General features: G+C 39.1%; 1 protein-coding gene across 2 annotated transcripts in view; it reads right to left on the reverse strand.

Moving 5' to 3' along the window:
* RAI14 (retinoic acid induced 14) overlaps nucleotides 1-24,493 on the reverse strand; it is a 57,218-nt gene that overhangs the window by 11,792 nt on the left and 20,933 nt on the right. For both annotated transcript variants that reach the window (XM_053448136.1, XM_053448137.1), the window contains exons 3-8: nucleotides 16,197-16,327; nucleotides 6,655-6,743; nucleotides 6,061-6,125; nucleotides 4,961-5,018; nucleotides 4,212-4,282; nucleotides 881-987 (exon numbers count right to left, since the gene is read on the reverse strand). In XM_053448136.1, the coding sequence (XP_053304111.1) occupies nucleotides 881-987; nucleotides 4,212-4,282; nucleotides 4,961-5,018; nucleotides 6,061-6,125; nucleotides 6,655-6,743; nucleotides 16,197-16,327 (521 nt within the window). The remainder of the gene's footprint in view (nucleotides 1-880; nucleotides 988-4,211; nucleotides 4,283-4,960; nucleotides 5,019-6,060; nucleotides 6,126-6,654; nucleotides 6,744-16,196; nucleotides 16,328-24,493) is intronic.

Here is a 24,493-nt window from a genome sequence, read left to right on the forward strand (position 1 = left end):
TTCTTATTAATTCATTTATTTAGTTTCATTCAATTGGTTACATTTAAATATGCTAATGACTGTCATTCATGGTGATTGTCTAGAATGTTGTTCTTTTACCCTCTGTCTCTTTACTTTCCGTTGTAAAAATGTGATGTCATAAAGTATGAAAAACGCTATTAAATCAGTAGACTACAGGTGGGTGTGTTGTTTTAATAGATTATTATTGGGATTTATGATTTGCTGTGTGCCTTGCACATCAGTCCCTATCAGCAGAAATATATCATTGTGTTGGCAGAGACAACATTTCTCATTCATCACTTACAGAGTCAAGAATGTTGCCTTTAATAATCTGCTAATCGCATGTAAATTCTGCTTCCACGATGAGTTCATAGAACTCTGTTAACGCTGTATAACTCTGACAGATTACATGCTATAGTACAGTATTTTAAACCAGCTAAAGTAATTTAGATTTCCTAAACCTGCTAAAGTAATTTAGATATTTTTATTCCCTGACATTTCTTTTAGAAGACGAGGATGGCCTTACTTTACAAAATGACTAGCAGAGCAGAACGTAAGACATGCGCCTTTTAGTGTGTGTGTGTGTATGTGTGTGTGGGGTCCATTTGGGCATTCCTGCCAACAGTCCCAAACATTCAACAACAGTCCTGACAACTGGGTAGATGTCCAGGCTCTCAGCTGTTCCTGCTAATGTCCCACATAGCAGTTTAGCATACACAGGACTGAAAATTAGGGGAAAAGCGTGTAATTTGAACAAAGTGTGACTTAATTGAGTGGCAGAATAATGTGTGTGTATATATATATATGTGTGTATATAAAATTTGTATTAATCCGAAGATTTATCTAAAGCTTCTCCGAGTAGTTTAGGTAGAATATTTACCTTCCATTCTTGTCCTTCAAATTTATGTCAGCTTTGTGATCCAAGAGATACTTCAACACTTCTGTATGTCCATGTAATATCGATATGAGCAGAGGGGTATTTCCTTCCTGTAAGACAAATACAGCTTATGAAGAGTTCTACAGAGCATGTGCAAGAAGTCTACGTAGGAATGCTTCCTGTTCTCATTCAAGGCGGCTGGGGGAGGAGCTCAATGAGACAGAAGTTTCATTCTCTAACTTTAATCGGTGGTGTTTTCTGGCCTAGATTGCCTAGGCACTGTCGGCAATGCCTCTTACAGAATTCCACTGAAGCTAGGCTACTCTTCGATAGTAGAAAAATAGCTCTTTTTGACTTCATCAAAAATGTATGTGTGTGGGCCACACTAATTTTTAATTGTTATTATTATTTTTTGTTTTAAATAGAGCCATCATATTCCATAGCGCTGTGCAATGGGTAAACAGGACATAACAAGTACTATATAACATAACAATTTGACTTACAGAACAACAGGCGAGGAGGGCCCTGCTCAAACGAGCTTACAATCTAGAGGGAGTATTATACAAGAGGTAAAAGTGTAACTGTTAGGCATTAACTCTATGAAGGGCTGTGTTGGGTCGGCACCGTCGCCCATAGTTTCCTTCCTGCCGGGATATGACGTCACATCCCAACACACACTATGAAGGACGGTGACGTGGAGGGGGCAGTAGGCAGTGCTGCCCTAGGCCTTACCTTACACCTTAGGTTATCTTTTAAAATATTAGTTGAGAACCTGGCCCATAAGCTGCCATCTAGCCTTATGGTGCTTTTATACAAAGTTCTTGGCAGGAATGGTGGGCTTTTGAGAGCCTTGCTCCTGACATTACAATCTACTTGAAACAATAGGGAGTGAGTTTGGCCAAACTCTGCTCCCATGCCCTGAGACTGAAGACACTGCCCCGGAGACTCCAGATGAAACCCAGCCCGGTCTCGGGTACGGGATGGAAAGACTTACAGATCTTATATGAGGAATAATCGTGAAAAAAAAAAACAAACACAAAACCGAGATGCCTGTCCCTTTAAAATCAGCCGTACTGACACAACAAGACACAAGGTCCTCAGAGCACGAAGGGAACGGAATATGATTCAAGAATGAGCCAGGGGGGGCGAGGGAGCGGTTCCAGGTCCTTTGGGGATTCTCTGAAGTGCATTTTAATCCACGACATGTGCCGGGTTAGTCAGCAGTCGGCTCTGCTGCGGTCTCGTCTCCCGCAAGAATTGCCTCAACTGACGAGAAGCGCTGCCTGATGTTACAGGATTATGTTTGCTGCGGTAACAATTTATTTTTACTTAATTATTAGGTTTTTCATTCTCGAGGCAGGGAAGCCACGTACTATTGTGTATAATTCTACACCAAGAACTCTCAGTGTTATGCCCTCGAACAGATGTTTTATATATAATGTCATTGTCTTTATACACTTATAGCATCCACCATCTAAAAATAAGTTTTTTGTTGATTTTTTCAATCCTCCAGAGAACAGAAAAAGATGTCAGATCTACTGCGGTTTATTACATTAATAATATTTTTTGTGTTGCTTTGTTGTCAGATATTCCTTTTGCAGGAATATCTAGATGTTTCTGTGTTCCATATAGTAACTTGGGTTTAAAGAAGACAGACGTCCATCAAGTTCCACTTCGCTGTTTATCCAGAAGAAAGCAAAAAAAAAAAAAAAATCCCCTACTGGAACGATTTCCGAATGTGCCTCAAAAAAAGGGGATACATTCCTACTTAACTGCTAAATGGCATCTGATCAGAATAAACATTAATATTTTAGAGCTTCTCGATCCAACAAGAAATCTGATTGCCTTTCGGAGTCAAGAAGAAATTTTTTCCCCTAAGTGGCAAATTTTTTTAAAAAAAAGCTTATTGCGGATTTTGCCTTCTTTTTTTATCAAAATCAGGAAGGACAGAAGGGTTGACTTAATGGATATAAGTCTTTTTCATCCCAAAGTTCTCTGTTTGTAATAGGTTGGTAAAGACACACGTCCCTCGTGTCTTAGCTATTCCTCTAATGACCCCCCCCCCTTAAACAAAACTATCCCTCGTCAGCCGTTTGAAGTGTTGGGAGACGTGTCCCTGGTCGAGAGATGAATGTATACGCTTAATACACGGTACAAGATTGCCTTAAACAAAAAGATTAAGGTGGGAGCGTAATCACTTAGCGATTTAATAGTCACTAACGAAAGACAGGAGGGTCAGACGCAGAACGCGGTAACGTTATAGTAACTGGTAATGAAATCACCGCGGGGGGCTAGAGTCTGGCGGTCTAAGCGCATTTGTCATCCAGACGATAAGAGATTATCTTCCGCGCCCTGCCAGACTTTTAATGAAACATTTTCCTTGTACTCCTTAAAACTGCCATTTATTATTATGTATTGTTTTATATAGCGCCCTCATATTCCACGGCGCTGTACAACGGGTGCATTTAATGAAACTAATGCTTATTTTTTGGCTACCATAGGGACTAGCGTCTAAAGTGTCGTGCACAATACAGCGGCACAGTATATCTCAACAAAACAAATATCCCACTAATTAATACAATTAACATTTAAATACAACAAATGATAAAAAAGCTCAGTAGGTGACGGGTCATCCGCGATAACATGTGAGTAACAAACTAGTCCCACGGCTTGAAAGTCCTTTGTTGCTTTTTATTTTACCTGGATTTATTTATTTTTAACAACTAGTTATTTTTTTAATATTTTATCTCTTACAAATAATGATTAAATAATAATAAAAATAATAATAATAATAATACAGGCAGGAAAGATAGATTCTTGCTCAATAGATAAGGTCTAATAAGAGTTAAACCTTAAAATAATGGAAAATTATTAAGTGATCAGCAAAAAGTAGGCCATGGGATTTCCTGCCGGATGAACAGTTAATCTCCGGTACACAAGCTTTTAAGCTGAAACATTTCTTTCGGATACCCGGAACAGTTTTCTAAATCATCATGAAATAACTACTCGTTAATCCACCGGGCCCTAGCGATTCCCCGCTATCATACACGATCGGTAAAGCAGTAAACAGTTGCGAGATACCCATTGTACAGAGCTACGGAATTTCACGGCGCTATATAAAACAATAAATAATAATAATAATAAAACCCGGTGCGATGGCCAATGAAATCCGGTATCAGAGGTATTCTTTCTAAATACCGTTGTACAGCGCTGCGGAATATGCCACGTGTGTTCTCTCTTGCTATGTTCTACAGCAGTACTTAGTTATTTACTTATTAATTATAATACCTTTATACAAAATACATAACATAACCACAAGTAAATATGTTCTTACCGCATCCTTCACATTGAGGGGGCATTTCTGCTCTGTCAGGAGTTGCAGTGCTGGTATTGAGCCATTGGCAACTGAAAAGCAAGAGTATTAGATCAGAACAGCAGGGATCTCTACGATGCAAGGGTATTTCCGAGGAGAAACAAGAGGTCATAATCTAAAACTAGGGATTCAGAGGTTTCGATGTAATGTAAGAAAGTTTTACTTTACTGAGAGGGTGGTAGATAAGTGGATCAGCCTCCCAGCAGAAATGGTAGAGGTTAATACAGCAAGGGGATTTAAACAGGCATGGGAAAGGCATATGGCTCCCGAATTTAAGATAAGACCAAGGACTGTTTCCATTGGGGGGTGGGATATCAGTGAAACCAGTGGTGGGTCCTTGTAGAGGCATTGAGAGGACCTGGGTCTTTAACTCTTGAGTGACAATATTTTTATTTTATCCGAGTAACTGGACACAAGGGCAATGGGATGCATGTGCACCATTTCTATTTTTTTTTTTTAGAATAGCTACTTAAATAAATAGATTATTTTTACTTAACGCATGCTAATAATTAAGCAGAAATGATAATATATATATATATATATATATATAATATAAATCAGGACATTCTAGAATAGCGCCCCTGGGGACGAATACTGGGGCCCTAGACTGATCCCCCAGAAGAGCTATATTTTATATTAAAGCATACAAAGCAGCGTTAAGTTTTCATGGCAAAGAGCAAGAAACAGAATAGAAAGAAATGAAATTTTACCTGCGTAGTGCAGCGGGGTCTTCCCAGCCACATCTGTGCAGTCAACTGGGGTCTTTGACTAGAGTTTAAAGAGGAAAAAATAAATAAATGGTTTATATATAAATATCTAATAATGTATTTAATAAATATATATTACATATAATAATATATTGAAATATTAAATTTTATCGAAACAGGAAAAAAATTATTTCAAATTCCCACAATGGCTATTCTGTGCCTGTATGGTGACGCAGCGGCTTAGAAACACTCTCTATAACCGTAAAGGAATGCGAGCGACCTTCAGACCCTGATTTCCTGAATGGTGAAAACACGCTCGGAATTTGGCCATTCTTTGAAGGGTCAGAAGCAGTGTATCCGTCCAAATCAATCTAGAGATCAATCTACACGTGATCAGCGCTGGTGAAAGACGGTGAAACCCCCATCACTCTCAGGTTCACACGCGCCAGATTCACCCAACAGTGCCCCCGGTGCCAGGTAAAAAAGGACTCCATGGGGGCGGATTATAAAATACCCCGCTGCCACATCAAGCGGAAGGGATGTTAACCCATTGAGAGTCATGAGAATGAACCGCATTGATTTTTCATCCTTTTTAGGGTTTCGGTGTCCAATTAACCATATTTCAACTACTTTGGTGCGAATAATGAAAAATACACATTTCTAATAAATTATTTTCATTATTTTCTTTGTGGGGGCAGCAATGTATTCTAACATAGGCTAGGGTGACCACATCGGCCATTTTTTACATATTGCTGACCAGCCCAGATAAAATGCTGCCCTGCAGTATGAGGTATGTATAACTGACTAGTTGGTTCCCTTCCATAAGTCTATACATCACACATAATGCAGGGCAGCATTTTATTTGGGCTGGTCAGCAATATGTAAAAAATATGTGTGTCCTGGAAAACATGGCCGATGTGGTTACTCTAGTGTAGGCTGACTAGGCCTCAGTGGATGTTCCCGCCAACATCAGCGGGCGCTCCCTCCGTGTAAAAGACACAGAATATTCAACTGCATACAATACCGGATGCTTTTCCTTGGAATATTAACCAAATTCAAAGAAAATAAAAATAACGGTGATAGTAATGGATATCTATTCTCACCTGCAGGAGTTTCTTGGCACAGTCTAAATGGTTATTCAAAATAGCCAAATGCAAAGCAGTGCGGCCTGTAGAAAAATGGAACAAAATACAAAATTATTTAAATGGAAACTCAATGCATTAATAGAAATAAGCGGAGCCGGTGCAACCTTCACATTACTAGGCACCCTACCGACCGTACATATATTACATATACAGAAAACAAAATGGTGGCAGTTCCTTATCTTATCAGCTGTCTGCTAAGGAGATAGGGAACTCTCCAGGTTTCGGCCAGAGACGCTGGGTAAATCGCTGCTTCTCCTTGGAACGAAACGCCCCATTACCCCTCCAGCCAGAGTATTTTCCTGCATGTGAAACTAACCCAGTATGCAACATCAGCGGGACCACTTGTGACATCAGCGGGACCCCCTACCTGCATCTCGAAAAGGGATGGAGCCTGGACGTTCCTAGGTTTGTGTATTGGCTATTCCAACGACCTTGACAAATTTCTCCTTATGCCAGCTATTATCTACCTATCATCTACCCAAATTACTATTTACCAAAAAATAACAAAACAAAAGTAGAAAAGTTAACTCTCAGCTTACGCGTGCACTTTACCTGCTGCATCTTGTGATGAGACATCAACGCTGTGAGCCAGTATTACCCTCAGACATTCCCCGTTCCCCTTCGCAGCAGCAAGATGGAAACTGCAAAAATCAGAAAAGATGTCTCAATATCACCCGATATCCCGACTTACAGCAGCTACTAGTCAATGGCTATAAGGAAATGGACCAGATAATGCTGGCTCTGCCACAGGCTGCCACTGATCTATACATGGAATGGACATTAAAGGCCTCCAAATATTACACAGACTATAGTAATTTAAATAACTTAAATTAGTTACACTGTAAAATGTTATAGTCACAGCTCCTCTTAACTTAATACCCATACCTAAAGTTTTACATTTCTCTCAAAAATGTTTAAACTCTCTCAACGTATTAGCCGCTTCCACATCTGATGGGAGGCTATTCCATTTATCTACCATCATCTCAGTAAAAGAAACCTTCCTTTTATTACATTTAACGCTATGATCCTCTAGTTTTGGACTCTTGTTCTAATATTTCTCCTTCTTTGAAATGAAAGTTCTGTACTTTGTTTAATTCCTTTAATTATTTAAATGCTTCTATCACATCTCCAGTATATTTTCTCCAAGTATATATATATATATATATATATATATATATATATATATATATACACACATATACATGTACTTATACAATGCATATACATTATATCATAATGGCACATTAGATACAATATTTTACATGGTATAAAACATCAATATATTAAAAGCAAAACAAAAAGTTCCAAAAAAGAGATTTCATAGAAAAACCTTTTCACGAATGATATATTTTGGAAACTAGAAACTTGTTCGAGGTACAAGACGCTCGCCTATAATGACCAGGAATGACTGTGCCTCACAATCTCCCCGAACCAATTGTTCTAAAATATTTGGAGCGTCCCAATGTATCAGGAAGCCTGCGGACAATGAACAGACACTTCGGCGAGTCGTTCCCGTCACTTAAATACTTTTCCATTGTCTATTTAGAGGAAAGAATTTGTGGTGTGCCTTGCGGTTACAAGAGGGCTTATCAAAAACTGTAAAAGACCTCCAGTAAGGAGCTGTAAGACGAGGATTAGGTTACGAAAAGAAAAAAAAAATGCATTAAGGAAAGTTCCATAAAACACACGCTGATCAGCCTGACATGTGGTAGCTGTAACTGGTTTTCACAGGAGGTGTAGTTGTTTCCAAAAAAATATTTTGGAAAATAAAATCCAGCCTGGAAATCTCATCAATCGTGTTAATGTCTAAAGTATTTTTTTTTGGGGGTCTTTGTTGCTTTTAAAAAGTTAGAAAAATGATCTGCAAAACCATTTGCCTGGGAGTGGAGATTAATCACCTAGAAGGAATTGTTCTTGTGGATTGCACATGTAGACCTCAAAACAAACCATGAATGTTGAAAGATGTTACATTTATGAGCACTCTTTTAAGCCATCTGATACAAAAACTCCGCTTGTAGGGTCAGCTGCCAAGTAAGTCCAGGTCGGACGGAAACTTAACCTGCTGCTCTAGAAACTTCTATCTTTTGTCTATGGGAAAGCATGACTTACATAGTTGGTAGCCTGGAGCTCTAGTAGACGAACATCATGTGAAGAACATGTCCGTCTAGAAGAAGACCGAGCACAAAAATCTTCATATAAACCAAGTGGTCCAGGTAATAGACCGAGAACATACTAAGGGTTCCACCTCTAAGTGTTGACTAACCAGTTGATGGGCTGAAGGCCTCAACAAATAATAAAATATTGGTGACCTGGTTATATACCGGACACATTCATGCAAAAAGAACAGAACTAAGGGGCTAAGCACTGCTTATGTTCAATTCCACCAGCGACCCCTGTGGTTTTTGTGGGGAATTTCTGAAATGCCTGAAATGATGTTCCGATCTTGGCCGGCTAGTCGCTGCGTAGTTAATGCTTCCTGAAGGTGTTGAAAAACGCTAGTGTTTTATTAACGAAAAATCATCAAAAATGTTTGCCAGCTATGACATAAATTACAACATTTCAAATAGCCATTTCAAAGAGTTTGGGAGTTTGTTTTTTTTTGTTTCGTTGGGTGTAGTCAGAGTTGTAGCTAAGGGGAAAAGCGTTACCATAATGTTTTATGTCCCGTTGTGACCTATTAATCACCATTTAGGCATTTAGAACAATAATACATTTTATTAACACAATTTAATATTAAAATATTTCCTGCTGTTTCCATACACATTATGGCGACTTTTAAGGCCGTAGAACACTGTGATACACCCAGAAAACCCACCAAATATTCAGAGCTCCTACAAAACATGGACACAAGGATCGAGGGACACAGGCACTTGGGTCTTATAGAGGGACTGTCCCTCATAAACAGGTACAGATTGGAAGTATGCCATTAAAACCCATGTCGATACGGTAATGACAAATTAAAATGGGAAGCCTACAATTTTCTTATGTAAATGTTTTACCTAAATAACAGCCGATTTGGTCTCCTCTCTGGGACAAATCTACTTCCTTAGTGTATGTACATGTATATTATTTTATAATATATATAATAATAATAATATATATTACAGTGGCAAATTTTTGTTCCACAACAAGATGACACTTTCGGTGTCGTAGTTCCACAAACGTTGGAGGTCTACTTTACGTCTTAGGCTAGATTTACACGTAAGTTCTCAAGTAGCCCAATACTGTTAGTTTAAGAGCCACTCATAACCACATGAGAAGGACAAACCCAGACCTCTTGCATTTGTGTTTAAAGAGTTTTTAAAACTCTTAGAAACGTCATATAATTGGCTTCCACCTACGGACCCATACTTCAGAGGAGTTCTTACATGGATGGCTAATGCACTACAGAAAACGTACAAATGCATTCAACGATTCCAACCCAAGGGGTCAGTTTAATGTTCCAATGCAGCCTCACCAAAAAGAATGCATATTAAAGTAGTTTGTAATGACTTTACTATCCATTAATTAAACCTGTTAAAAAATAATTAAAGCTGTTAGAAACTAATGACTAACCTTTAGGTGAAGTTGCAGCTCAAGAACTACAAAGTAATGAACCCTCCTGCCAATCAGCGGCAGAAAAGTGTTCCTACTGAAATCAGTCGGAGCGCTTTCTGTGCCTGCAAAACCACTCTATAGGCACTTGCAAAGCGGGCTACTTGGAAACTGAATGGGACCACTTAGCTATCATATGTGTTTAAGCCTATAGGCTGGCTGGAGGGTCCCTTAAAGAAATGGTTGTGGGGGCTCTTTATATCTTTGCTATAAAGCAAATAAAAGAAAACTATGTTACTGGATGTACAAGCATAATTTCTATGAATAGCTCTAGTGTTGCTGATATGCCAGGATTTCCACATCTGGGTAACTGATCCATAACCTCTCATATTTTTTTTAAATTGGAGGTTAGCCCACAGTTTCTCCAACATTCCAGACAATGTTTTTTTTTCTTTCAATTCTGCATAAAACGTGTAATCTTTTTCTTACCCGTTATGGTCATTTCTAAATGTTCTCTATTAAAAACGGCTAACAAATAAAACACACGGCAAGACGAAAGGAAAACAACGAGGACGTATTTTATCAAATCTTTCGAATTTTACAAGTTTACAAAGATTTACTCCATAGACTTTCATTCCTCGGAATGTCTGACTTGGTGGTTAAGACCGAGCCAGTCTTTTCCTTTCCCACAGTATTTTTAAATATTTATATTAAACATTTGAATATTTTAAATATTAATATTTTTAAAAGCATATTCTCACTGATACCAGTGATACAAAATATATGTGTTATTTATTTAGTGGAGTGGAGGCATTATTTTCAGATTTTCTTTCCAGTTTTCATGTAACCTTTATGAAGCCTCCCCAATAGCCACCTGGCAGTGAATAGTTCATAAAAATCTCTCCTAAAACCTGAAATATCTTTCTTGGATAAAAAATGCTGACGGGGCCTATGTTTCCAGCACGCTAATTAACGATACCGATTGTTATAATTATGCCCGTGTAAGCTGGTATTAACTACAAAAATCCAGATATGGCAGGTCTGCCAAACCAAAAGCAAGGTTGTACTTTAAAACCGCATGCCATGCATACCACCTGCGATGTGTATTACTGTATTCAGACGAATAATAAATATGGCTCTGTCCGACTGCAGCATCAAGGAACAATTGGTCTCATTGAAGGACGCAGATAATATGCAACAAAAGTTGGGTTGAAGTGCTACTGTTAACAAAACATACTTTCAGTTTGCAAATCTATTTTGTCTGGTTGGTGATGGAAGTCGAAAGAGGTTCTGGGGAGGTCTTTTGTGGGTTTTTTTAAGTTGATTTGTTGGGTTTTCGATGAATCCCTTGTAAAGTCTGGAGGTATTAGTAAAAACCATTTCCAACTCTTGGGATCAAACAACTAATACTAGAAACTAATACAGTTTAAATAACTGATCTGGGAGATATATGAAGTTTAAAATAGTTCACCAAGACCAGATTAAGGAGCTTTGGGCCATGGAGAAATTACACAGAAAGGGTCTCCTGGATTTCCTGCCTCTAGTCACTCAGCACCATATGGAGATGGGTAGAGTGAGAAACACAAGAACCCATCTTCCAGTTCTTCATCTCTAAATGTTCCCCTCCATTAGTCCCTCAACCAGTAGCTCTTCTAATTCCTCTTTCGCTTGCATACCTCAGAAACTCATATACAATTCAGCTTTCCTCCGTTCCTCATCTTCTTCAAATCGTCTCTCTACAGGGCCAAGTCATCCAAGTAACCTTGTCCATTGCATATGATTAATATGGAACATCTAGCCAACAATGTTCTCACCAAATGGAATGTTCTCCACTCCCCCCCCTCCTATGCACCTTTCATTATTACATTTTATTTATACAACGCCAACAGATTCCATAGGGCTATCATGTTTTCCTTTATTATTGACACGGTCATAACCTACGGTATATGTTTGCTATTTGGTCTACGCCTGTAAAAACCAAGTCTCAAGTTGCTAGTTTTAGGATTGCAAAATGTGTTGCCAAATATAACTCTAAATTGCTTGTATGATCTAAAATAAGCACATTCATGACAAATGAAAACACTTTAGTGATTAATAGTCTTTTAACCGTGCCAAGTTTTTATTATGACTGTCCAAGAAACCCATTGCAATATGCCCTATATTGAGTGTCGCCCGGATACCAGTGCTGATTAGTGTCAACTTACCTTACAAAAATATACACATACACTGCTAACGGCAATCATATGGAATGCTTGCAAAAAAGGGGAAATCACCCAATATGGAAGATAAATAGGCACTCACAATGTTACACAAATATATCCATACCAAAGAGGGAATTCATATACAAGTAGAGGTTGTGTAGAATTTAGCGCTCGTTCTTTTTAAGTATTCCACAAACTAGACAGGCCATTGAATGAAGCCCAACGTTTCTACTGCTGCGCTTAGTTACTAAATTCACAAAGCATGCGGAACAGCACTTTGTACATATTACAAACGTTGTAAATAGTACTGAATGATGAAACAATTATATATGCCTGCTGGACATGGAAATTATTATCCGTTACATTAAAAGGATATAAAATACATCCTGCATGATTATTCCCATCTGCCCCAAAGTGGAAATGACTCTAATAAAGGTGCAGAGAACGTATTCCAGAAAGGATTAGACGTGAATCGCCTGCTACAGACGATATAACATTTTGGTCGGCCAGGAAATCGAGAAGACTGTTCATTCCCCGTACTATATCAGTTAGACAAGATGATGACTGATTAGAGCGCTGAACATCTATAGACACATTTCCCTGCGGAGTGGAATAAGTCTTAACATCAAAGATCAAAGAACATCTGTAAAATGTTAAAAACCCCTTTTAAATTAAATGACTTCATAACCTTTGATTATATTGAGTGGTTATGGAAATCACCGACCATGAGTACTTTTACTTGCGGTTTCCAAAGAAATGTGAACACTGGGCAGTTTATCATATTGGAGTGTCAGAATTAGGAAGTTCAGTTATTTGATTACAATAGGGGTATTGGAATTTTAGGATGATCCTGTCTATACATAGGGAATTCTCCAACCTGGGCTGGGTTTCTGAAATCCAAAGACTGACATGAAATCTAAACACAATCTGGGTTAATTGTGCCAGACTCTTCCATAGGTATAGTAAGATAATTGTTTACAACTCAATAAATGCCACTAATAAGAATTAAGAGGGAAAAAACAATTAAAACAAAACATGACGACATAGGGGTCTATTCACCAAAGGGAGAGTTGGCACAAAGGTTTTGCAGGATAGTTTTGTTTCAGCTCCTTGACTTCACTATACATTATAAAGATCCAACCACAGTGATCTTCTGCTGCATGAAGAGCTTGGCTGGCCCTGTATAATGTATAGTAAAATCAGCAAGATTTCTTGCATTATACAGGCCCAGCTCAACCCTTCTGTCTGGAGAAACTTGCCACTGCTGGCCCTTCACAATGAATAGTAATATGAGGGAGTTGAAAACACGACTAAACCCAATTATGAAGGGCCAACTCCAAGGAGCTTCTCCTACAAGAAGATTCTGGCTGGCCATGTATAGTCAGGTTAAAAAATCAGGACAGATCCTTGAATAGATTTATAGTCCCTTTTTCCCATCTGCACTACTGATAATTGATAACTGGAAACTACAAAACCTTTTTTTTTTTTTTTAAAACAAATGTACATTAAATCAAAGGTTTATATACATGAGTATGGTTTCAAAAAAAAGACCTTTTTTGGGGAAGAAGACACCAAAACAAAATATAATTTGGGTGAGTAACCTACGAGTTGGCAAAAGTCATCACAAAAGTGCTAAAAATGCTTCCATTCTTAACTGTAAAGCTGCCTCTGTTCTTAAGCAGTTCAACGCACTTTCCATTTAAACAAATGTTTTCCTTTGTAATTAGGGTCACTGACCCTTTACCGATCCCGAGGCCATTAGTAGTAGTCTATAGGGTAGGCTGTGGAAATATTTATTCTTACTCTTAAATGGTTGTTCAGAGGGTAAGAGTTTAGTGTCTGTGATAAATCAAAGACATTTATATTTACACATAAATAAAACATAAATGTTATGGGAGACTTCAAGTGTGTGGCTCCTTTTAATGTTCACGATGCCCCCTTCTGCAGCTTCACCCCATATGCATTTGCCCCTTCCCCCACCCTGTGCTATTTTTCTTGAAGAAGGAGATATGTTTGGGCAGACATCAGCTCCAGACAACAAGAATCTGGTGAAGCTAGATGCACAGTTATATCTTGCATGGACTTTAGTGGCTATTACTGCATGCAGATCAATGCAAGCAATTTTTGGGGAATTTAAAGTAGAAAATGAGATTTCTGTCTGAATTAACTCCTCCCCCAGCTTCCTCTACTGAAACCAGGGGGCATACCTCAGTATGCATCCTGCACATGCTCGCTAGAATGCTCATTCTAGTCAACAGCCAATCACGTGTATGCTAACACTGAAGTTTTGCTAGCATACAGGCGATTGGCTGCTGCTTCATGAACCTCAACAGGAATGCTACTGAGCATGTGCAAGAAGTTTACGTCTTAAAGCTTGAGTAGAGGAAGCCAGGGGAGACAAAAGTCTAACCGAATTCTTGGCATTTTTAATCTATGATAACAAAACCAGAATTCAGATTATGATCAGTGACCAGAAAATGCAGAGATGATCAACAAAACTGCAAGGACAGGCACAACAACATTTAAATACATGTTTCAACGCCTCTAAACGTGATCTTTTACCAAACATGAATCATTGCAACTGCATATTGGGTAACGGGAGATAAGCCATAAGTATTGATTTCTTTACAGTCGTCGGAATTCTTTCCTTTTATTGCATAACACTCTTGCACTCCAAAGTTTAAAATGCCATGACGTGCCTAAAAGGTCATTCTCAATCCATGCTTTTAACTTTGGGCCTCCTCGTCCCTGGAGCTTTTTCTTAGTCAGAATTATGGCTTCAGCCAGCAAGCCCTTACTATCTAGATCATATGACTCAGAAAAAAACTGCTCTACAGAACAAAAGGTTGAGAGGCTGAAAGTTCAATACGATCTCTACCTGATTACTTTAGAATATGCACTCGTTGGCCTTTCTTGAAACAAGGAAGCATTTTTACCCCAGAACATATTAAATACCCCTACAGAGGGGCTCAAGATAACGGCTCTTTCATGCCAGAAACATTCAGGCTCACAATTGATTCGGAATGTTCATCTTTCGTTTTTTTTTTTCCTAGAAAACTTGTGATGCAGCTATAAGAGTTCATGATGTCATCGCCTAACACAGTACAGAATAAAAAGCTTTAGGAAACATGCAGAAAAACTCTATTTAAGGAAAGGCCTATGGATTGAATTGCAAATATCCCGGTGACAAGATGGCAACTCTATTCAATATGAATTGTGAATTAACGTCAATCCTGGCAAGAAGGGCTCAGTTGGCCACAGGTAAATCTGTGAAAAATCTCAATTATTTATCTATACATTACACGGGGCCAACACCACCCTCTATCCAGGAGGATCTAGCCAAAGTTTACTCTTTTTTTATTATATTATGATATTTTAAGACAAAAATAATGGCGTAGAGCGGAGCTACAGAACTCCATTCTTGTAAACAGGCCATTATTTTTGGATATCCTATTTTTGGCATCTCATTGTTTTCAACCAGAGACCCACAAATTCCTGGCCTGTTTGCAGCCCTCGAGGTCGGCGTTGTGCATCTCTGGAGACGAGGATAGTTAAGAAGCAGGCTGGAGATGTCGGTATCTGACATGGCAGACACTTACAATGTTTTACGGAACTAATATGAATAAAATGCTCTTTAGAGAGACTGGTAACACTGGTTTAAAATGCAAAGTATTAACATTTTTGTGGCCAGTCTACGGTTGACTGAACAGAACCTACACATTTAACCGTGACCTCCATTTAGATCCACACACTAGAGTTCAAACATTTCACTACTCAAGCATGTAACAATGTCCACATGTTTGTTACTTTCTCCAGAATTCTTCAGAAACAAAAAAATAGGAATATACACAAAATATACACAAAATATCTTCACCCTGGGGTGTGCAGCAGAGGGCTACAGAAAAAGGGAATAGGTTTGGATTCGCACAGGATGTATATTAATGTCCAGCTACTTGCTTCTCTATGGCCATGAAATATACAATTATCGCATGCAAATATCTGGTGAGATTACGTGATGAGACACCCACAAAACAAAGGGCAAGGAAGCTTCTTCTCAAAATTTGTAATGGATTAAAGGTGGATTATAGGATCCAAGTGTTTGGAATATGATGGCGATATATAAAACAATAAATAATAATAATAAAAAATAACACAAGAAACCAACATGACGACAAGTTATTGTATGTATCGCAGTATATTCTACAAACAATCTAGGTGCATCCTATATATTTATATATTATATATATATATAAACATACATACATACATATATAGAGAGAGAGACATCATCATGAGTCTTCCCACAGTCAAATCCACAGCACCGTGCAACACAAACAGAAGGACACGGTGGGAACTTACGCAGTTTTGCCCTCGCTGTCTAATTTAGTGGCAACCACCCCTTTCTTTCCCAGCAACGCGGCTACTTTGTCAGCTTCCCCGTGATCCACAGCCTGAAGAAGACGATCATCATTCTTGCTCCACTCGTTAGTCTGCGGAAGAGAAAATAAATACGTCCCGTTATTGGCAGGCCTCTTGTCTCGTGTGAAGGACAAGGACAATGTTGAAGTACCTGGTGTCCCATACAGATCCCTATACTAACAGGGAAATAAGCAACCAGGTAGTACATGGTAAGATTTAGCCGTAACTAGACAAGCTTTCTGAGGATCGCACTGTGCGTACGTTGAGCTCCGGAATTGCTCTCGCACTTGGCTTTAATGTACTGAAGACCACTCAGAGAAATCATTATGGGTTAAGCAGGTGGATGCTGACCCAAGCTAAAATCTAAAGTCTCCTGAGATATGTCTCAAATAAGCAGACAGAGCTGACCATGAAACCGTTGACTGGAACAGATCCGTTTTATCTATTTGTTATTTTATATTTTTTTTAAGGAATTTTGGAGCAAATACCAAAGAAATATAAATATATGATCTGAGTAAAGACATGGTGAAGGCTGAAGCGTCTATTGCCCTTCAGCTGGTATGTTAATGATTTGCCTGGGCAGCCTTAAAATAGAATTGGCAAGAAGCAGCATTTTCACCAAACATTAACTACAAAAATATGATTGGAATGTCTGATTATTTACTACAAGACGGCATCTCGGGAGAACATTGCTTCTGCAGTCTGGAACCTGCAATCAGTCCACTGAATTATTTTAACGGGTTTCTACAGGGTGCACGTTTGTGAATTTTTTGTTTAATTTAATTAGCCTGCGCCGCTGCCCGTAAAGTTCCCTCGCAAGCTTCGGTTTACAGAAATGTATTGAAATATGGCCCGTGTTCTGTCATGAATGACTTTAACATATGGCCAACATACACTGGAGTCTCCAAGAATGGTCCTTTGGAAACCCCAGAACGTGTTGGGCGCAATTTACAGCGTGTGTCTGAAACAATATAACTCTGGAAAGAATGTTGAGCGCCGGGTATCACGGATGGGTTCTGGTAGGTTGACCGAGGCATTTAAGCAGCAGTAATGCTGTCGGGCTCTCTATTACAACATATAAGCAGATGCATTCTCTGTAACATATAAAAAATGTGAATGGTTATACTTAACGCGTTCTAATTCTTCCATTGCCAAAAAATCTACAACATACAGTAAAGAAGAGAATCCCTGAAGGACTGTAATCTAATGGACATCGAAGATGATTTTGGAGAATATTTTTACTATAAGTAACCTTTACCACACTGAAAAGTCATTAGAAAAGGGGAAAAAAGTGAAGCAATAACACGTTAAATAAACATGCTACTTAAATAAAACAAAAATCACACAATAAAAACATTTTGAAGCCTTCTTTTAATATATTTTATTACCTTATATTAAATCTTATGATTTGTCATGGTCACATATAATGAGGCCAGCTCCCAAAAACACAGATAATTGTTATAAGCATATTTCAGGTATTTTCTGCATGTTTTAAAGAATATTTTATCCAAAGTGAATCTCTAAGAGCTAGACTGGAAACTACCATAAAAGTATATATGGTAATACTTTACCCTTCGTCATAAAGCTTTCATATGACCACACGCATACCTATGGCATTAAAAATGTCTGAAGGTAGATACCATATTTAGACATAATGTAGCGTTTCTTATAATTAAAAACAAATGGACATTTACTACACTAGGTCATCAGGAATTCAGGAGGAAATGAGAGGTCGCGAGGCATCCATTACTAATTATGTCTGGTTGTAAGGCTTATTTTACTCCCATCATTCTTCTATTAATACACAGACTAATTCATTTTCCAGTAAATAGACTGCAATATTCCATCCACCAGGACCGTAACTTCCATAGGGTAAGCTGCCCCAGGCTCTGCAAGCTGAGGGGCGAGCTCGAGCCATCTGGCAGCTATGCCCCTTTGCCTCCTTGCACTTCTAGAAAAAGATATGACATCAGAGTGAGGTAGGACCTCCAACCAGTGGGGTATTTTGGCCTGGGTGCTGCCCTCAGTCTCTTATCCCTACAGCCGTTGTGCTCCATGCTAAGCGCCAGGATATGATGTAATATTGTGCCGCATCATCAAATATGTTTGCTATGGAGGCCATGTTAGCTCAGAACAATCCTCCATAGTATATTTGGGCCAGTTAAAAAAGAGATCTCTGATCTCCCCCACCTTGGTGTCCTATTGACCAACTGGGCAATCTACTCCTGGTTAATGCCACAGAGGGGCTGCAGCCTGAATAGAGGGTGCAAACACGCCAATGCCTCTGCCCCTGCCCCAGGTGCTAAGAGCCCTAGATACAGCTCTGTCCTCAAGAGAACTCAACATTCACAGATATATGGTATGACCCACACAAAACTCCAATAGTTTGGATAAAACACACACCAACATGAATAATGAAGGAAACATATAGATCATAACAAGAGTTAGATACATTGTGACCGCAAGACTTTCTTGAAACATTTTTCATTTTACTAACAGACTACAAACATGGCCGCTGGGTGAGACGTGCACACCCATCACTCTCTCCCCAGTTTTAGCATGGTAAACGTACCAAAAGTTAGAAAAGTTTCTGCACTTTTATATTTATATATTTTATATTAAAGGAAACTTTTCAAACATCCCTCGCGTGTGTGTGTGTGTGTGTGTGTGTGTGTGTATATATATATATATATATATATATATATATATATATATATATATATATATATACACACACATATATATACATATATACACACACACACACACACAAGTGATAAAAGTGACTGAACACAGCAACCTAGAAGGAGCTGGTTACTGAAAAGAGGTGTGGAGATCGGGAAGGAGCAGCATACTTTTTCGGTGAAAGGGTGGCTTACCTATGACCCTGTCGGATTGTATAAAGGGATCTGCAATTTATAATCTTGCTGTGAATCATTTGTAACAGATGCATAGTAATGGGTGGAGAACAGAAGGGAACGAAGCCTCGGGAGATCCATAACTTACGAAGGGTTTTGCTTTAGTGAAAAGCAATCCGTTATGTTCCAGGAGGTGTCTGTCTACAGCATGAAATAATGTGGATTGTGGACAATGCCAATTCACAACAGTGATAATAGCCCAGCGGGTCAGAGGGTTCAGCATGATTCTGGAACCTAACCAACGTCTCACTTACCAACACCATACGACTTCATGTGGGCACTGGTGGAATATTGCATCACTCTCCCAATATGCGAGTGGTGATGTGACATCATGGGGGATTCCTTATATGGTATGTCCAGTTTACAACCCCCTTTTCACAAGTACAGTGGCCAGTATGGTAAATAAAAGGCCACTGGCAGTCCCAACAAGCGGGGCATTTGTCATTACAACAGACAGCTAAAAAAATGAGCCCTTTTGTTGGGACTGTCCCACAAAACCTAGGACTGCTGTCAGCTATGCCAATGTAGTTACTGGCACCCAACCTAGTTTAAACATAATCAAATAAATGTAATTTTAAAAGGCACTTTTTTCTGTTAAAAGAACTGACAAAAGCCCCTCCAATGCTCCATGGAACAAATGACTCAGCCATATGGCTAAGATCCATTCAGGTTTTTGATTCATGTAATGCAGAAATATGATGTAATGTAGCGTCCTCCGGGAATGAGCCGAGATGAACGGGAGGTAATTGACATACGCAGGCTCGAGCGTAGGCCATCTGGCACAAACACTGGCTGAGCAGACCCAATACCCGAGATGTACCGAGGAGGAGTTATCCTTGTATGACATCTTCACTCAATAAACCATTGTGTTCTGAAAGACGCGGTCAAGGAGGAATTTACATAATTCTCTGATGTAATACGTGAAATACTTTTTTAACGAGCCCTATTAAAAGGGCTAGTGAAATTGAAATGAACGCAAAATTTATATTTTGCGTCCAGGCTTAAGAGAATGGCTGACGGACCCTCTTATTATAACGTTTCGTATTGATTGGAAGCTGGATCTGAAGGCTTATTATAAAATGACAAGCATTAAGCAGGGATGCATTAAATAGGGACCTATCACCGGAGCATTTTGATTTGTTTTTTTTTTACATGGGGCAAAGGCATTTAATGGGATTCTGATAAATGTCTCCATAGATTTGCACTGGAGAGGAGAACGTTAATTTAAAGGTGATAGCAATCATATGCATTAAAGTGCACAGTTATTACTATTTATTTTGATATAGCGCCATCTTATTCCGCAGCGCTGTACAACGTGTAAACAGGACTTGGCTGGAGTGTCTCTTCAAGGAGACATTTCTTGATGCAATCAGGAATATTGGCCACCATCGCCACTGCAGAAGGTGCAGGACGCCGGCCAGGACTACCCACTCATGCTGGTGGGCGGTCCCGCTGACATCAGGGGCATTCCTGCCACCCTCAGTGGGCGTTTCCGCTGACACCGTGGGAAACACCCACATTTAAAGGGGAAATGGGCAGTGAGTGTGGCGTGTCAGGACCCCGCTCCCGCCACCCGGAGGATTCGGGTGTTGACCCGGAGAACCAGAGAAGCAGCCAGGTATGGCCATCATATTCCACAGTGCTGTACAACGGGTAAAGCAAGACATAACAAGTAAGAGATAATGTAACAATTTGGACTTACAGAAACAAAAGGAGAGGATAGCCCCGCTCAGACGAGCTTATTATAACGCTTGCTTTGTATTTAAATAAACATAAAAAGCAAGGAAATATAACTGGTGGGTTGAGATGTATGATTTCCAGTAAAAGGGAAGTCCTGGGAGGTTAACAGGAGTTTCCAGGCCGTGGGGATCATTATGGGATCCTCCCTCAGATCCACAAATAAAAAGTAAGCCCTGACCCGGACAATGCACTCGTTTCCTGCACACTTCCCTACTTGGCAGCGGGTAATCTCTTTTAATAAACATATTTTCTTTCTAATTACCGCTCTCACGAAACTCATACTTTTTTCACGCTAAGTTCTGTTGTTCCAACTATGATAACTTTCTTAATGATCTGCCCCGAGACTCCTTTAATAGCCATCACAGATCTTTGTAAGTCACCTGTATTCAAGAAGGGACTCCAGCTCTCGTATGCCAGTGAGAATAGCACAGGGATGCTCAGATATTGTTAAATCACAGCTGCGTATGAAGGAGGCAGCTCTAAATGCCCCTGAGCGCACCGACATTTTTCTTTTCCTTTCTTGCCCCTGAGAATCTGCCCATTCACCCTGACAGTTCCCAAGAACGATCACATTACTCAGGGAGACTCCCATCATTCCTTTGTAATCTCTTTCCCAGCTAAATGTGTGGCAGAGAAAGATTTAAAGGTCTGTCTCTCCCACCTAAACACAGTCCAAGTATAAACATACCACACAATCACCCGCGGGGCGTAAGACAGGCGGGAATGCCCTGAAATATGTATTCAATGGAAAGATACTGCTAGGAGTTGAGAAAAAGATAACAAGTATAAGCTTATGCAAAAAAAAAATAACCCAATATCAATTAAATAACCACATATCAAGTTATTCCGGCTGTTCCTACATAAAAACCAAGACATGGGAAAGAAATCTACTGAAATGCTGCAAAATATTTGTAAGAAATGAAAAATAAACTACATTGCATCGCAAAATTGGGCACTAAAATGGTTAAATTGGTAAAAAAATATTTTTTTGGGTTTCTCTAGCTACTATTGGTGCCCAACTCCCAGGATATCACATTTTTTAAAAAGATGATGCGCATGTTTCATGTTTAACTACTAAAATACCGTATTTGCTCGATTATAAGATGAGGTTTTTCTTCAGAGCAAATGCTCCTCTTCTTATAATCAGGGTCGTCTTCTAATCAGACCTCAAAATAGAGGTCTGACTATGAGACTAAGATCCAGATCCCCCGCAGCGCTGCAGGGGACCTGGATCCTCCTGTCTGGTAACCTCAGATTTTGGGGGTCATCTTATAATCGAGCAAATGCGGTACATGAAAATACCAGTTTAGGAGGTTTTCAAATTCAGTACAAATATCTAAATATATTTTATTTTTATTTTTTTCTCATTTGTACTATGTGTAGTTTTTATAGGTGTTATTTTTTCAGAAATGTTTCCAATTTTAAGACGTTTTTCAGAATAAATCATTATTTATGTATTTATTTTTGATGCTAAAAGAAAGACCTACTTGTCCTGAGAAAACTAAATGGAGTGGAGATAATTATCATTGAAAACAAGATGGCAAAAATACTTAAAAAAAAAAAAAAAAAAAAAAAACAGCCTTAGTCCTTAATGGGTTAAAATCAGCACACAAGCTGCAAAAAATGAAACAAGAAAACACAAACAATGCTAAAATAATGTCCATGTGTTTCCAGAAAAAGGGCCCAATTACTTACGAGTCAGGCTAGCCTCAGAAGGGTTAAAAACATATCCAGCTTAATTGTTTAGAAATTGGAAAAAAATAAAACAATCACAGACAAATGCCAGACATATTTGTCTAGAAACCGGAAAAAAATGACGCAGAAAATGTCATTTAAAGAGAATTGGCCTAAAAAGTCAAATAAACTCTTTATTAAAGTGTTTATTCTCTGTGCAGGAGGAGGACTTTCAAGTGAAGTTTGTTTAGTTTTGTGATTTAAAGAGAGAGTAAAAAAAAATAGAAGAGACAAACGACGCACAGTACGGGCCTTATATATATCATATTATTTTAATGCGTGATATTTCATAACCTCTCTATTTATTGTGCATTATTCTCAAATTGCCTTTAACACTATGTATTTCTATACCAAATATGGTGATACAAAAATGAGAAACAACGTTTCAACACCTTTTGTTTCCTTCTATAGTCTATAGAAATAGAGGAATATATATATATATATATATATATATATATAAAATATACATAAAAAATAATAATCTCATAATACATATATAAGTCGCCTATTTTTGTGCCTTTTATATATTGCCTTGGGCATTCTGGCCACTTGTGCATACAATTTTGGGGGGGGAAACGTTCTAGCCACATGATCAATAACCATATCTTTTTCATTATATAACTTTCTGGGTTTATGACGGAGGCTCCGGGTATCAGCGCTGATAACTTGGCCCCCGGGGGAAGCGTCCTGATCTCCGAGCAGTGACAGTTTACGGCTTCTGCTTGAAAGTTGGTGGCCAGGACAGGGTATATCCTGTTATATGGCTTCTCTTTTTCAGATCCATATAGATATTAATATATATAGCTTAGAGAAGAGAGACACGGGATGTGAAACATTTAAATACTTAAAGGAATTTAACAAAGCACAAGAAGGAAGTATGTTTGAGAGGGGAGAAACGTTACAACAAAAACAAAAGGGTCAGAGGCTTAGATGTAATATGAGGAAATTTTACTTCACTGAGAGGGTGGTAGATAAATGGAACAGACTCCCAGTAGAAGTGGTAGAGGGTAATACAGCGAGGGAATTTAAACATGCATGGGATATGAATACAGGTCTGGAATTTAAGTTGAGACCAAGAACTCATTAAGGTTGAAGTCTTTACATCGGGGTAAACGGGCAGACTAGATGGTCACTATCCGCTATTAGATTCTATATTATTAATGTATAGGTTACATTGCGGGGCTGTGCCATTATATCACACGGCTATTAAGTCTTTGGAGTGAGGCTCGCAATGCGCGCCTGCAAACTTTAACAAAACTGCACGCTGAATTTGTTTATTTAAATGGAAGTGCCTCTGAACAAGGAAAGTAAACTCAGTACATTGCACTCCATTTAGCTTCTTCCTTTTTAAAAAATTTTAGAGGACCTGCCATTAATTTCCTGCCAGGAAAAGCCTGCTTCTCTTATCAGCGCCTCCCAGCGCATGAAACTCCACTTAGGACCACAGGAACCCGATAAGTGGGATCAAACGGCTAACCCCTTCAATGCCAGAGGAGATGCGATGCAGAGGGGGCAAGCACAGCCAAGTGGCCCAGCCAGGAGAGAGCTGGCAATGCCAAGGCAGCCCTGGCATCTTAAGGCTGGTGGCCGCTTGATGAGTAAGTGCTCTTATACCATGATGCCGGGCAAATCCAGCCAGCGCCTGCGCACTGCTGCACCTGGGGTATGTTTGCCTAGCTATAAAGCAGACCACAAGACACCTATGTAATGCATGGGAAACATATAGAAGAACCAAGGAAGGATCCGGTCACAGCATAAATGCTGCCTAGTCCTTGTTATTTGAAATGACGGGTAAAATGCACAAAAACAAAAGCTTCAAGTAGCAGCCCAAAGTTTAATCAGGAT

The sequence above is a fragment of the Spea bombifrons genome, chromosome 1 (genome assembly GCF_027358695.1).
Source record: "Spea bombifrons isolate aSpeBom1 chromosome 1, aSpeBom1.2.pri, whole genome shotgun sequence".
Lineage (NCBI taxonomy): Eukaryota > Metazoa > Chordata > Amphibia > Anura > Pelobatidae > Spea > Spea bombifrons.